Genomic DNA, 16,579 nt, shown 5'->3' with positions numbered 1-16,579 from the left:
GCTTTCCTTCATCTGAGGATTGATGGAAATAGTCATGTAAAGATCTGCAAGGAGAATATTCTAAGTAAAGGAAATAAACACAGCATGTTTTAGAAATAAAGTCTAGTAGAACTGGAGTAGGATGAGCTGGAAGTGTTAAGAATGAGATGAAGAAGAGGTGGCAGATGCAGACTAGCCAGTGAAGAGTCTGGATTTTATTCTAGGAAAACACTGAATAGTTTTAGGCAGGAGATTTAAATAATTTGATTTGTACTTTATTAAAAGACAGTTTTGAGTATGGTAAAAAATGAATTGGGTAGGGAAAGGAGGGACAAAATGGAAGAAGGGAAAGTTGAATCCAGGAAGTCTGATTCTAGAGTTAAGTTCTTAACCACCATGCTCTGTGGTAAATTTGAGGTATACAATCTCTGGTAAAGGCACAAAAAAGATAGATGAAAACATGAACCTGTAGTTCAAGAGAGAATGTGAGGTCAAAGATTTTGATTTTGTTTTGTAATCTCTGACATATAGGCAGACAATTATTAAAGCCCTAAGATAACTGATTTTAAATTTCATTTCTGATGGCTCAAGAAATAAAAATAGAGCAAAAAAGGAAGCAAGCCCAGGTCACAATCAATGAAGTCTATTCCTTCCTCTTCAGAACACTTCTTTTCATATATTAATAACAGGAAATATTACTTATTGCCCGGAGTATTTAGAGCCTTTATCCTCTCCCAAAGGGAGCTGAGGCATGGGTGAAGACTTGTCCATAAGGACAAGCCTTGGGGTTGCTGTGCCGTAAAATGAAATGCACTCAGGGAGACACTTATCAAACCCATAGATCTCACTAAAGACATAATGACAGAAAACATAACATTCCTGCATACATATTTATAGAAAGAAAAACCATTAATTCAATTATAACCAAGTTTGATACAAATCAGCTAATATCCCATACTATTAAGGTGAGTTAGTAGCTGAGGACAAAAATAGCTGCTCTACTAAATCTTCCTAACAGTGACATAGCATGATCCCTGCCTCAAGTGGCTAGGAAAAAAAAAAAAAAAGTGGCACAACTGAACAGCGATATGGAGAGAGGGCATGGAACTTTCAGATGCTTTACAAGTCAATTCTTCACATCTCTTCAAATTAAAAAATCACTAAGGAACATCTAACTCTACCAATGATAAGTATATCCACATTGCTTGGCACAGTTTAGGAGCAGTAATTAAAGTCAAGGGAATTTAGGAATACAAGAAATCCAGTACTTAACTGTTCCCTTCAGCTTCTTCCCTTTCTTGATGTTTCTTACCATGTGGAGGTATGACACGCTTCACATTCCCCACTACATATTCAGACTGAGAACAGGCCCTTCTGCTTAGAGTAGAAAATGGTGGACATAGTGGAGTCATGCTACCAAGCTATAAAAGTAGAGTGATGGTGGTCACAATAGAGAGATGTAAAAACTACATGGACTTTTGCTCTGATAAATGTGAGAAGAAAGTTACTGTGCTTAACTGAGTAGTACCACAATATGTGGCTACTAGTACTGGAGAAAAAGGACTGGGGCTGAAGGGACCGCTTAGTATTCCTAACAGCACATGCTGTTTTCTCTCACTCAAATGCCTTTGAAGGATGAAATCTGCATTCTTCAAAGCTGGGCTTAAATCCTTTTTGATAAAGACCTTCCTTATCCCTGCAACCTAACCGCCATTCTCTGAACCCATACTGCTGTCTCTATTATTTGGCTTAATATCTGTTTAGCATTCGTTTCATTTATTTTCATGTCATGCCTTCATTAACTATGACTTTTCTGGAAGCAGGGACCATGTTTTGCTGGATTTTTTCCCTTAATATAAACAATTTTAACCATTCACAGAAGTAGGGAGAACATAATAAACTCCCATTTACTCATAATGCATATTCAACAGTTATCAAGATTTTTGTCTTATTTCCTTTGTATGTATATCCTTTGTCTTTTGCTAAAGTATTTTATAGTCCATGTTTTAGGATGCATTTCTAAAAGAAAATATGGTGCCATGGACTAAATGTTTGTGTCCCCCATAAATTCTTATGTTGAAACCTAATCCCTAATGTGATGGTATTTGGAGGCAGGGCCATCAGGAGGTAGTGGTATAATATTTAAAGGTAAGGTTCTGGGGCCTATAGGTCAAAAGGTTCAAGCCCTCATAAGTGGGATTAATACCCTTAAAAAGATGTCCCAGAAAGCTCCTTTGTTCTTTCTGCCATGCGAGGATACAGCAAAAGGACACAGCTGTCTATGAAGCAGGACGCGGGCCTCACCAGACCAGCTGGCAGCTTGATCTTAGACTAAGTCTCCAGAACTGTGAGAAATAAATTTCTGTTGCTTATAAGCCAATCAGTTTATGGTATTTTGTTATAGCAGCCCAAAAGGACTAATATAAATGGTGTTTTCTTAAGTAACCATGATACTTAAACAAAATTAACAGTGATTCCTTGGTATCATTTCATTTAATTCTTGCTTCATATTCAAATTTACCCAGCTGCCTCTAAAATGTCTTTCAACAATCAGTTTGTTACTAATCAGTATCCCAACAAGTCCACAGTGCATTTGGTTAAGTTTCATAGTTCTCTTTTATTGTAAAGCAGCACTCTCCCTCAATGACTTAGAAGAAACCTAGTCATTCTTCCTATTGAGTATCCCACATTCTCGATTTGTCTCTATGTTTCCTCAGTCATAGGAGTTATGTTTTCTAATTCATTTACTCAAAAGATATGTAGTAGGAGCAGCACGGAAGCCAGAATCCTATAAAATGCAGTGGCTGCAATAGTGACTACATATTATAGCCCTGGCTCAAACAGAACAAAGTCATAAAACAATTACACAAAGTGTTAATTATTAGCAGTTGTGACATGTGCTAAGGGAAAGGACAGGTAATAAGAAATCACAGCAAGGGAACACAACCTTCTTTAGGGGTCAGAGAGAGTATTTAGCTTGTTCAAAGCATCTAGCACAATGTTAAATAAGAAAAAATTCATTATTTCTGGGTTAGCAAGTGGAGTAAGTCTTTTTCATATATTACTCTTATAAACTTAAAGGTCATATCACCACCCCTTGAGCTCTGAAAATCAAATCCGAATCCTTAGAAGTCCAAGTTAGGTGAAACCGAAGGGCCAAACAGGTGGCTTCCTCCAGGTGAAATAAATACATTTAGAAGCATAATAAGAATTCAGAAAGTGGCTAAATAGATAAAGCCAAAGGAAAAGACTGTATTTTCTGGACCATGAGTTTGGATATTAGGACAACAAATTTTTGGCAAGGAACAGGATGAGTATTATTGAAACCTAGAAGAATATGCTTAGTAGGCTATCTGCCACATTGCTCAAGAGGGATTTTAAGTTAAAATCGAGGAAGGAAAAACGTCCAGCCAACACTTTCATTTTAAAAGATTATAGCATTGTTTTTAAAAGACTGTATGTAAAATAAATTAGCTTTTATACAATACCATGTTCTTTAGACCAGGGTAAATATTATTTGAATCTCCTTTGTTCATACCAGATTTTAGTCAAGCTTTTGGGAAATAGCGTGATATCTGTTGGAGCATCTTAGAAAGAAATTCATTCTGCGATGGACTGAGTCATGTCCTCACCCTCCCCTCCAAATTCGTATGTTGAAGCCCTGACCCCTAACGTGTCTGTATTTGGAGATAAGATCTTTAGGAAGCAATTAAGGCTAAACGAGGTCACTAGGTGTTCTTTTAAGAGGAAAAGAGACCAGATTTCTCTCTCTCCCCCAACCATAAAAAGACATAACAAGAAGGCCACCATCTGCAAGCCAGGAAGAAAACCCATATCGCAACCTGACTCTGCCAAATTCTGATGTGGAACTTCTGGCCTCCAAAACTATGGGAAAATAAATCTGTTGTTTAAGCCACTCGCCTATAGCATTTTGTTATGACAATCTGAGCTAATACACCTTCCTAATATTTTTTCCCTCTCTAGTGTGTAAACTTTAAAGCTCTCTTCTGTATGATTTGTAGAATATTTCTGCTCAACTTGTAGGATACATTGGAGACTAAGGCCAAGTGTATAAAAAAGTACACCCTGACACTTAACCAAGTAGAAAAGAGAAAAATAATTAGTCAAGGCACTTCCTAAACCAAGGGAATAAAATGGAATGGGTGATTTTTATTCACTCGCATTTATTTGTGAACTCTTGAAATGTCTTATTCTTTTCCATACAAATAGGAGCTCTCCTCAGGTGAACCAGATGTGGGTATTTTCAGCTGTGGTCAGCTTTTCTCTGAATCCCACTAGGGTTTGGTGATGCAGAGTAAACAAGGCTATAAATCAAATGCAATGCATTTAATACCTCAATGCATTGCAAATTGATCTGGAATACGGTTTTCAGCTCAAATCACTTTTTAAGTGAACTGTTCCCTTCCCCTGAAGGGAAGCAATGGAAGTTAAAGATGGAAAATCCTAAAGTTATATTGGATTCAGATGTGCAGTTCCTTTTTTGAGAGTTGAAAGAGGCCATGTTTCCTCAGGTGAGATTCTTCAGTTCTTTATCCAGTTTGACCCATGGATATTTTAAAACACACATCCTTGTGGCTGGCATTAAATGCGAAAGCTGGTGGGCAAGTTTTCAAGAAATAAGAGCTACAAACAAAATAGCTTTAGTTCCATTCAGCATGCTGTGGGAAATGGCTAATGGACAAGCATTACTATGACCAGCAAGGCAAGCTGCCAATAAATGATAGGCGTAGAGATTCAAACCACTACATAACAGTAACGCTTCCTAAGGTTATTTCACTAATTTGTCAAAGTAGGACATTATCTGAAGTGAAAGAAAAACGGGGTTGGAGAACACCGGGGAAGAAACTATTTAAACGTAAAAGCCATGCTTCTTTCTCATTGGTTAGTTATCTCTGCCTCCAGTAATTATGGTTAGCGTCCGCCATTTCCTGATACCACATCTGGTTTTACCAAGGGCAACATTTCCTGCTTTTCAAATGACAAGCAGAGAGCTATTTCTGGTAGGATAAATTTCTATTGTTTGCTTATTCCTGCACTGTCTTTTTCCATTAGAAAGAAATGAAGTCCAGTGGTTGGATGGGAAGAAAGTGTGGAGTTCTCATATGCCATCCCTCAGAGAGGTTGCTGGACATTGGGGGCCATATTGTCTCCTCATCTGTCATTTTTTTTTCCTAGAAAAAGAAGAACCTTAAGTGCTGCCTGCAATCTTTTCTCCATTTGCAACCCTTAAATCCCAACTCTTTCTTAAAATATTGAACAAATTGTTAAGCAGTCCAATGCTTGCAAATTCTTATCTTCTGGAATGGAATAGAAACTATTCCATAAGGGAAGAATAAATTCACTTAATTGTATAGTTTTAAATCAGTAAAAAATTCAATGAACAATGTCCTAAATTCTATTTCAGATAGGCTTTTTAGTGTAATGGTTAAGAGCACAGACTCTGGGGTTGGGCTATCTAAGGTCAAATGCTACTTCTTTTTGCTTTTTTGAGACAGAGTCTTGCTGGAGTGCAGTGGAGTGATCTCAGCTCAATGCAACATCTGCCTTCCGGGCTAAAGTGATTCTCCTGCCTCAGCCACCCGAGTAGCTGGGATTACAGGCACCCACCACCACACACAGGTAATTTTTTTGTATTTTTTGTAGAGATGGGGTTCCACCATGTTGCCCAGGCTGGTCTCGAACTCCTGAGCTCAGGCAATGCACCCAACTCTGCCTCCCAAAGTGCTGGGATTACAAGCATCAGCCACCGTGCCCAGCCAGTCAAATGCTATTTCTAACACTTCCACTTGTGCAGATTTAGGTAAATTAATTTAATCTCTTTATGCCTCCATTTTCTCATCTGAAAACAGAGAATACTAATAGTTCTTCATTACAGGTTGTTGTATCTTGCAAAGAGAAAGAACTATATGAACACTAACTACTACTAAGACTATCTAAGAAAACAACTAAAGGGCATTACCTTAATCTCACTACTATGTTAGTACTATTAAACAGTTATATGTAAAACTAAGTCAATGCTCACTTGTGCTAGGTCACATTATTCATCAGATAAGAAAAAAGGATAGGCGTAAAATTCTTTCTTTAAAATTAGCCTTAACCGAGCCTAAAATTTTACCAACAACACGGAGTATAAACTTGACTTTTAGAGGCAAGCCATTCTACCTAAATCTATATGATTAAATGAAGAATCAAGCAAAAAACAAACCCTCACAGCAGCCTAGTCTGAAATATTGACATAAACTGAAACATTGCTCTGTGAGCAAAATACATACTTTTGAGGTGATCTGTTATCAACTTCAGCCTTCAGTCGTAAATTCTCCCTCACCAGGCCACCATTTTCCAATTTCAATTTTTTATTTGCCTAAAAGAACAAATTGAAACTAAGCAAAAGCTAAAACAAAAGTGCCTTGTAAAAATTACAACATGAGCCATCTGTATTTTCTAGAGTGATAATATTATCAGAAAACTGAATAGTAGAACATGGCCTTCAGAAACTTAAAATCACTACTGGCAATGACTTCTGAAACTGTGAATACTACTAAGCATTTTAAATCCATATTCCCTAAGCACTTTGCAAATCTCCTATCCAGGGAAATAAACGAAGCTATGCTAGTTAGCTTACAGTCATTAAGGGACCATACTAATGGCAAACATATGTGGGATTTTTTTTCTTTTTCACATAACTGAATACTCTAGGCAAGGTAACATTATACCACATGCAGTATCGGCAAACTAATGCTGAAGAGTTAATTCATGAGCTATGAAATTCATTTCTGGGGTGCTGTTTAAAAATGTTTTTTTCTAGTGATAACAAATCTAATATCATTTAACCACTTGATTTTTTTCCTTCAAAAAGGCCTTTCCAATGTTCTGGCTCACAACTTCTAGGGCCCTCAAAATTGGATCTATCTATCCATCCATCCATCCATCCATCCATCCATCCATCCATCCATCCATATATATTTTCTGAAACAGAGTATTGCTCAGTTGCCCAGGCGGGAGTGTAGTCATGTGATCTTGGCACACTGCAACCTCCACCTCCAGGGTTCAGATGATTCTCCTGTCTCAGCCTCCCGAGGAGCTGGGACTACAGGTGTGTGCCACCACGCCCAGCTAATTTTTGTATTTTAAGTAGAGACGGGGTTTCGCCCTAGTAGCCAGGCTGGTCTTGAACTCCTGGCCTCAAGTGATCCACCTGCCCTGGACTCACAAAGTGTTAGGAATACAAGTATGAGCCACTTCCCTGGCCTGGATCAATCTTTTCTAATAAATTCCATGAATTGTTCTTTGATTAAACAAAAACCTTCCAAGTATGATTTTCTTTCTTGAATTGTGTAACACCTAAAAATTACCTAACAGGACACCAATTGCTAGAAAATCTAGAGGCTCAACACTGATTCTGGACACACTGAAAACTAGTGTGCTTAAATTTTAGAGTCTTCTTAGAAGCTACTTCCTTTAAATTCCCTACTCACTGCTTTTATGTATTACAAATAAAAATAACACTCCCTAGACTAGAAACCAACTTCACTAACCTGGGCAAGGGAAATTGTTTGACTAGAACATTTATATTCAAAGTGAATGGGTCACAAGAATAACTGTCACCAAAAAAGGTTTCAACCAAGAAGCCTTAAAAACGTATTTCAAAAATTTGGCCATTACTTTTATGAATTTCCAGAACTTCCGACTGTATTACTTATCTACCCACATACGCTGCATCGCAAGGATCACAGGAGAAATAAGGTAGAGAACATTATTGGGGGCATAAAGTCTAACTCCCTTACTTAGACCCATCCAGGTTCCCTCTTGGCTCTAGGCATCTGTTTATCTTTATGGATGCACACCAACCAGGACTGTGGAGAGTTAATTCTTTAAGTGATTGATAAACACCATTACTGCTTCTCTGAAGATATAAGGAAAGCCATTTACTTCCTCATATATGCAGACAATGAATTAAGCTCTCAAGCACAGCACCATAAGGGCAGGCACTTAGTGAATGCTTTTTGATGATGATGACAAACTTAAATTAGAAACTCATTTGATCTCCTTTCCCCTTCCCTGCCCCCTACCACTACTGTATAGCTGTATTTCGAAGTCTCTCAATAGTCCTTTGACTCTCTAATACTTCTCATTATAGGCTTGCTAGTTCCTCAACTATCAGAGATATTTTCAAGTTCAATAGGGTTAGGTGAGTAAAAGTTATGAAGGGCAGAGTTCTGCCTATCTGTTGCACCTAAAAGAATAATGAATATTTCAGCTAACTCTTCTGCATTCTCAACACTGATTGGGTAATGACACTGGCCTCGTGATGGTTCAAAACTCATCCAGTCCAGGTAATATCAGAAAAAAAGTCCACGTCATTCATGCTAAGTAGTCCTTTATTCTGAATCTTTTGTATTCCTGTATTTGATTTATAGTATGTTATTATTTTGCACTCCACACTTTAGTTTTTGTCTCTGCAATCCATGTTTCTTTATTTAGTTATGTCCCCGTTTATAGCCTATTACCTACTAGCATCACTAGGCATCGAAAATGGACTTATTCAATATCCCAAATAATTCTGAAGTCTCAGGGTAGCTTTGAGTATTGAATTTAACATGTGACCATTATAAGAGGAAAGGAAAATTAACTGTGCTTTATGTATTCTTCTTTAACATCCATCCCTCATGTCACCCTTATAAGCCTCATGTTCTAAGAAGTATTTACTGCCAAAACTTTAAACAAGTTTAATAACTACAAAGGAGACCATATATGCTTACCAATGGCTCAAGAAGAACCAGGGAAATTAAAGGGAACAAGGCAAATTGACAAATACTGTAATTTCCCAGTAGGCATTCCTTTTGGCATCCTCTTGTTTTCTAACAAATCAACGTACTAACGCTGGCCATCAATACCCAAAGAAACTACACACTTCCCCTTCCTACACACTTATAATACACTCAGTACAATTATGTCTATAGTTTCTATTTTCTCTAAAAGCACTAGGTTCTCTTTTCTCCTCACCCTGGCCTTTTCTGAACCCAAACAACATTTATTTTATATGTGGAAGATAGCTCACATCTAACATCTAAGTTGCAGATATTTCTCTGCTACTTAACCTGAGGACCTCAGAGCCAATATACAGGAGAACTTCTTTAAAATACCATATGGATCTCATTAATAATTTTGGGAGATAAGACTTAGAAATTTCACACAGGAACAGTATTTTAAGGAAATGCAAATAGTTGAGTATGTGACTGCAGAACTGAGTACTACAAAGCCATCTCCATAGGGTACAAGAGAATTCCACTGTGGATAAACTTGAACTCAAGCTAAAGGCTGGTCACTTGGGTCAAGACAGCGTTGTAGGAGTTGACTGTAACATCTAGTGCTGATGGCATGGATCTTATCTCCCTTTCTAGGCTGAAAAATCCTAGAGGTTTGCCTTTCTCACCATGCTGTACCTTGTTCAAAGAATAATTGAAAAAAATGAACCAGTTTCATAAACCACAATATTCTTTTGCACGGAGTATTCTAAAGCAGCTGCTTATTGCTGTCCTGGAATTAGTCACTAAGCCTTTATTTATCTATCTACAATATTAAAAATAAGAGAGTGATAGCAATAGAAAAGATAAAGTCAAAACTTTTCCTTTCATAGGTGCAAAAATGAGTACGTGTTTTAGGTACACAAGGGAAGTCGCTGATACAAGCTTAAAAAAACTATAGCAAACCACAAAGAGGACGAAACAGAAACACATCCTTTAAATTGGCATTACTCTTCTAGAAGAAGATGCAACCTTATAAAGAAGCACTACAGTCTCTAATTATAGTCACAAATGGAACCACCTGGTATTTCTTGGCAGTTAATGATGTTTAAATGAGAAAAAGTATTCCTATTGCATATAAATGCTAATCCAGAGATTCTGTCCTTTCCTCACACATCATCTGATGATGAGTCAAGATAATACGGCTATTTATGCTTTTGAAGGTACTTATTTTAAAAACAACCATAATAGATTTTTAAAAACCACAACTTACCTCCTTTAGCTTATCCACATCATCTTTCACTTTTTCATAGATTTCATTAGCTGTTCTGAGTTTTTTCTTCCACTCTGCTACAGTTTCTGGGTTAATTTTAGTTGGATTATCTGTGACTAGATGTTTGTCTTCATTTTGGTTGCCCTGCACCAAGGTTAAAGGATCCAGAATAGTTTTGATCTGTGACTCCAAGCTGAGATTTTTACTCTTAAGCTCTTCTACTTCTTTCTGTAAACAATCTATTTCGTCCTGAAAAAGCATTGCATAGTCATGAGGCAGGCATAGACACTAAACACATACATACATATGCTAAACTGAAGCCAACATGGTTTGAATTTTGTACTTAAAATTCTGTAGACACATAGATTCTTTACACATCAAAAGAGTTTTGTAGGGAGAAAGTCACATACAGTTTAAATTCTCAAAATGTGGCCTGACTGATAAAAATTGGGATTTATATTGCCTTCATTTTAATTCAATGTTAGTTGTGATTTTTAAAAATGCCAAACCTTTGATTCTATTTAAGATATCATCCAGAAAATAAGAAAAGTCACATGAATTCCAACAGGCAAGTAGATTCCATTTCAGAAAAAAACAAAAAACAATAAAAAACATTAAACTGCTTTACTGGGGGAATTTAAAAGTACATTGAGGGGGGGCTGGGTTAAAAAAAAAAAAAAGGTACAGTTTGTCCCCACCTAATCCCCACATCTACAGGGGATTGGTTCGAGGACCCTTAGGGATACCAAAATCCATGGATGCTCAAGTTCCTGACGGAAAATGGCTAGTGATGTATTTGCATATAACCTATGTACATCCTTCCATACATTTTAAATTGGCTCTATTTATAATAACTAATACAATGTAAATGTCATACAAATAGTTGTTAAACTGCATTATTTATAGTATTTTTTTTAAAAATTTTCAATCTTGGTTGTTTGAATCCACAGATGATGAACCCTTGGATATGGTGGGCTGACTGTACAGAGTTATCAAGATGATCATGCCTGTAATTCCAGCACTTTGGGAGGCCGAGGAGGGTGTGCCAGCTGAGGTCAGGAGTTCAGGACCAGCCTGGTCAACATGGTGAAACCTCACCTCTACTAAAAATACAAAAAATTAGCTGAGTGTGGTGGCAGGCGCCTGTAGTCCCAGCTACTTGAGAGGCTGAGGCAGGAGAACTGCTTGAACCCAGGAGGCAGAGGTTGCAGTGAGCTGAGATCATGCCATTTGCACGCCAGCCTGGGTGACAGAGTGAGACTGTCTCAAAAAAGAAAAAGATGATCGTTAGGGTTTTGTTTGATATTTTCACTTCTATATTTGAAGTATGAGTGAAACCATCTATCATTTCCTTCTACTTTTCATTTCAGAATAATATCAGAATAATTTTTAACTTTTCTGGATTCTGGTTCTTCAATTTACTACTGTTACTATTGCAAGTATTAGCTTTCCCACTCTGGAACTGTTTATTATCTTAAAACCAGTCACTAAACATTTGGGTTAGAATTTCTTACTATGATGCCATTTATTCATCTATAATAAATATGTAACCTTAAATTGAGGTTTTTAAAAATTCTGTTAGAAAATAAACTCCCAAGTAGCTCAAGTGATCTTCCAAAGGATTTATTTGTTTACTATCTGAGTATGATATTCATTATATAAAAATACATTTTAGCATTAAATGTCACACAGATAGTACTACTTACTATTTTAAATTGCAATACATTTCAACTTAAATAGCATTTTTATAAAACAAGCAAATTCATATATGTGGGGAACACATACATGAATAAACATTTATTTAATAATGTATTTATGCCCCACTGCATTCCAAAAATTTTTGAGGTAGTTGAGGTAGCTTCCACGTATACAGTTAAACTGAAAGACATTTTGAGTCAAAAGAGGGGATCAATAATATCTCCTTCTGTAGTCAACACTGGGCTTAATGTGTGCTATTCAAAAGTGTGTGTATTCTATTTGCATGAATTTATTTGTAAAAATAGCATCACCATGTTCAATCATCCTGTTCATTCACCTTTAGACAATAATTAGGAAATAGCACATTTCACACTAAAATCTCTGTGCTGGCAGTTGACATAAGGTATAGTATTTACTTTACTAGCATTGATCAGGCTTATAATCATCAGTAATTTCATAGGCAGAAGCAACTGATGACTGTAGAGGTTGGACTGGCTTTCATAAGGAGATTTCCCTTTTCTCCCAACTTCTTCAGGAAGCAAATAAAAACGACATGTCTGTAGATGTACAAATTTTAACTTAAAAAAAAAAGAAAGAAATGCTTCCATCTGTTCCTTTTTTCTGGAATCCCATTCCCCCCTTCCTTGGTACTTAAAGAAAAAAAAAATAAAACAAAAAATCTCTTTCCTCTATTTTTCAAAAGGAAAAAAGAAAAAGAATTTATCAAATAATTTTTTATAAGCTTTTAAAACTAAGTTTCATTGGATATTTACTCTAAGAAATCTGGGGTCTGAGGTAGGTCAGTTTTTACCTTGAATTCACTGCTAATATAATTTTAAACTTTAATTATTGTTTACCTCATACTCTTTGTGTAATAATTCAAGTCTAGTTTTCCGAAGATGCTTCCTGACTGTGTGGCTTAGCGTAGGTTCACTTTCACTTGTTCCTCCTATAGGGAAAAAAAAAAAAAATCCTAATTTTTCGTTCTGATTCGGGAAGAATGAAAATGATCCTTTTTCATATTGTTTTATATAGCTTCCTAGCTTCATATCTACCCTTCCCCTTACATACACACTTGGGGCTAACATCTAGGCTTTTTCTCTATCCTAATCCTGAGGAAAAAAAAATACATCAAATAACACCATAAGAAATATCTTCAGTAATACATTCATACTGTGTTTACATATTTATATATCTTATCCCAGCAAACTCAGTAGAGGAAAGGGCTATATATTATCATATTTGGACTACTTCAAATTCTGAAAACTAGACTATATTTAAATAATAAAACCAATTATTATATTTACATTTAACCAACAGATTATATAAAAATGTATTACTGGCCAGGTGCGGAGGCTCACACCTGTAATCTCAGCATTTTGGGAGGCCGAGATAGGCAGATCATGAGGCCAGGAGATCGACACCATCCTGGCTACAGTGAAACCCCATCTCCACTAAAAATACACACACACACACAAATTAGCTGGGTGTGGTGGCGGGCGCCTGTAGTCCCAGCTACTCAGGAGGCTGAGGCAGGAGAATGGCATGAACCTGGGAGGTAGAGCTTGTAGTGAGCCCAGATTGCACCACTGCACTCCAGCCTGGGCGACAAAGCAAGACTCCGTTTCCAAAAAAAAAAAATTACTGCTATATACCTATGTATGTAGATTAATGTCTTTTCACGGATTCTAACAGCCTAGTTACAATGGACTGTAAGTCATGACATTAACTATATGTCATGACTTGTTACAAATGCACTCACAATGAATCTTCCTGAGAGCTCTTCACTGATGCTCTGGTTACCTTCTTTGTACTTCTTAGCATTATAATAATAGCAAAGGCATTTTACAGATGTTCTTTTTCAGGATGTTCTATCCAAATGCAAAAACAGATGAACTATTTTCCTTGAGAGCATTTATGAAATATCACTTAGGTATGAATGAATAAAGGTAGGATATGGGATGAGAAGAAAAGCTGGGGGAAAATATTCAGATCATCAAAGTTCATATTCTGCAAGAAAAGACTTGACTCCTTGGTGAAATTCAGCAGGTAAAAAAAAAAAAAGCAAAAAAACACAAAAAAACAGAGGTTAACCCCGTAGCATGCAACACAGCAGAGAACTAGTCCTCTACCAGACTCCACCCAGGTACCAAGAGCCAACTCTGATTGCTCCTTCATATCTCTTAATTTCCTAAGTACTACTAGTTCTTTTGCTCTGCAGCAAATATATTCCTTTCTATTTGCTTTGTAAAAATCTTGGCCGGGCACAGGGGCTCACGCCTGTAATTCCCAGCACTTTGGAAGGCCAAGGCGGGCAGATCACCTGAGGTCGGGAGTTTGAGACCAGCCTGACCAACATGGAGAAATCCCATCTCTACTAAAAATACAAAATTAGCCGGGCGTGGTGGTGCATGCCTATAATCCCAGCTACTTGGGAGGCTGAGGGAGGAGAATCACTTGAACCCAAGAGGCAGTTTGTGGTGAGCCGAGATCGCGCCATTGCACTCCAGCCTGGGCAACAAGAGCGAAACTCAGTCTCAAAAAAAAATAAATAAATAATCTTAATTTAAGTCCATTTTCCCTAACTTGGGACTATTAACAATGACTTCTTAGGTTTTCTGAAAAATGTTTTCTACTTGGCTAATTATAGATTCACTTTCAATTTTTCCTAAAGCAAAAACAAGTAGAAATCATTTTAATTTTTACAACCTAAAATAAGTAACTTATATGAGTAGAATAAAAACCAAACTCTGAAAAGGCTCTTTAGAAGTTTTCTTTTTCAAGGATCCTCTAGTTCAAGTTTTACTCCCCCAATGCCCCACCAATATTAGTGTGACACAGAATTTATTTTTTACCCTTAATCCACTTACATATTCTATCACCTAGGTAAAAGCCTCCTACCAGACCTACTCACATCCTGTCTACTCCTATAGTCCAACCTATGTATTACCACATGAGTAATATTCGTAAAGCACATTTTGGATCATACCATCATGCTCAAAACCATCATGCCCGATTCACCCTTCTTCTCAGTCCTACAGCAAGTCCCTGATTTAGCTGTCATTCAAGGTTCTCTGCACTAATGTCTCAATTTACCTTTTGTCTTATTTCAGTAGTCGAACCCAAAGTAGACTACTGATCATTTCTAAAAACATGCTCTGTGTTTTCCTGTATCTAAACTTTAGTACATGCTATTCTTCCTGCAGGAAATGCCTTCCTTAATTTTCACCAGTTGAAATGTTATCCATCCTTAAATTTAAATGTCCAGCTTAAAGGCCACCTACCTTATGAAGCCCTTCTCAATGTTCTTAGCTGAAGTTTCTTGCCTGAACTCTCTGGGCTTTTTTGGGAGGCCCTTAGCACTCGCTGCTTTTCTTTTGGTTCAGTTGCTATGAAAATGTAAGTTCCGTGAGGCTCTCAGGGTTATTCCTCTTAGCACCTCTCAGTGCCTTGTGCTCCAGTTGCTCCACATACACATTACACAAATTACTCATCCACTCAGTATTATGTTGGCCAAATAGCATCATTGAAAATAGTCTATTTCAATCTTCCCAAAATATATATTATTTGGAGATTGTTTCAAACCTATTCCTATGTGTATATAAAACAGGCCCTTACCTATAATTTCTTTGCAAGGATTTTCAGGAGTGATGGGGACTCTGCAAGCTGGACACTGGCTATTATTCTTCAACCACAAATCAATACAAATTGAACAAAATACATGGTTGTTGATACATATGACAGGCTGACGTACCTTTGAAAAAAAAAAAACACATCACTTTTAGTACAGGACAACAGTCATAATTAGAAGACCAAATGGTTTTGTTTAGAGCAAACTGCTTCTCTAGATTATAGCAGAGTAGGTGTTTAAGAAGGGACATATCTAGGGCTTTTAAAAACACTGCTTCTGTTGGCCACTTTTCTTTTTACACACATTTAACAGAGATACTAGCTGAGATACCGGATCATGGAGACTGAAGTTTTTGACATAAAATGCTTTATTTTGTACCTAAACCACGGAATTCATGCCAAAAAGAAAATGCTTTTTGTTCCACTAAGGCTGGGACAATTTTGCTCAAACTCTTCTATTTTAACATTATAGAACAGCAGGATTAGATTTTTGAAAATATCATTTAGCACAATCATCCATCTGATGCCTGAATCCTTTTCTCAATTCATTCCACTGTGTTATAGAGTAACAGCAACTATTAAGTACTGATATTTTACTAGAAATTCCCCAAAACCAAACAGTAATGAAAGCTAAAACAATCCAAAAGGCATGAGTTCCACTCTCCAGTAGTTTATAATCTAAACAGCAAACAATGCAGACAAAATTACTGAGATACACCAAATACACAAATCTTTGACTCCAGACTCCATTTAAACAAGCACAAATAATAATATCTTACATTTACAGCACCCCCTCCTTTTTTTTTATTTTTTATTTTTTTGAGTTGGAGTCTCGCTCTTTCACCCAGGCTGGAGTACAGTGGCACCATCTAGGCTCACTGCAACCTCTGCCTCCTGGGTCAAGCAATTCTCCTGTCTCAGCCTCCCGAGTAGCTGGGACTACAGGCGCCCGCCACCACGCCAGCTCACTTTTGTATTTTTAGTAGAGATGGCGTTTCACCATATTGGTCAGGTTGATCTCAAACTCTTGACCTCAGGTGATCCGCCTGCCTTGGACTCCCAAAGTGCTGGGATTACAGGCGTAAGCCACCAAACCTGGCCTATAATCATATTTTACAAAGGGCTTTCACATGCATCTTTCACCGCCCCAACCCTTTTCCATCTCTCTTTTTAAAAATACCACAACTTGGTGAGGTAAACAGCGTAAATATGCTTTACAAATAAGAAAACAAAG

At 37.1% G+C, this 16,579-nt stretch overlaps 1 protein-coding gene across 1 annotated transcript in view; it reads right to left on the bottom strand.

The window, feature by feature from the left end:
* OBI1 (ORC ubiquitin ligase 1) overlaps positions 1 to 16,579 on the bottom strand; it is a 43,252-nt gene that overhangs the window by 14,574 nt on the left and 12,099 nt on the right. Inside the window, exons 2-5 of the mRNA XM_011741422.3 lie at positions 15,334 to 15,469; positions 12,573 to 12,664; positions 10,018 to 10,266; positions 6,273 to 6,361 (exon numbers count right to left, since the gene is read on the bottom strand). Coding sequence (XP_011739724.3) covers positions 6,273 to 6,361; positions 10,018 to 10,266; positions 12,573 to 12,664; positions 15,334 to 15,469 — 566 coding nt within the window. The remainder of the gene's footprint in view (positions 1 to 6,272; positions 6,362 to 10,017; positions 10,267 to 12,572; positions 12,665 to 15,333; positions 15,470 to 16,579) is intronic.

This window comes from Macaca nemestrina, chromosome 16 (assembly GCF_043159975.1).
Source record: "Macaca nemestrina isolate mMacNem1 chromosome 16, mMacNem.hap1, whole genome shotgun sequence".
NCBI classification, from domain to species: Eukaryota; Metazoa; Chordata; class Mammalia; order Primates; family Cercopithecidae; genus Macaca; species Macaca nemestrina.
The sequence above is the reverse complement of the archived record's forward strand: the minus strand, read 5'-3'. Positions and strand labels throughout refer to the sequence as shown.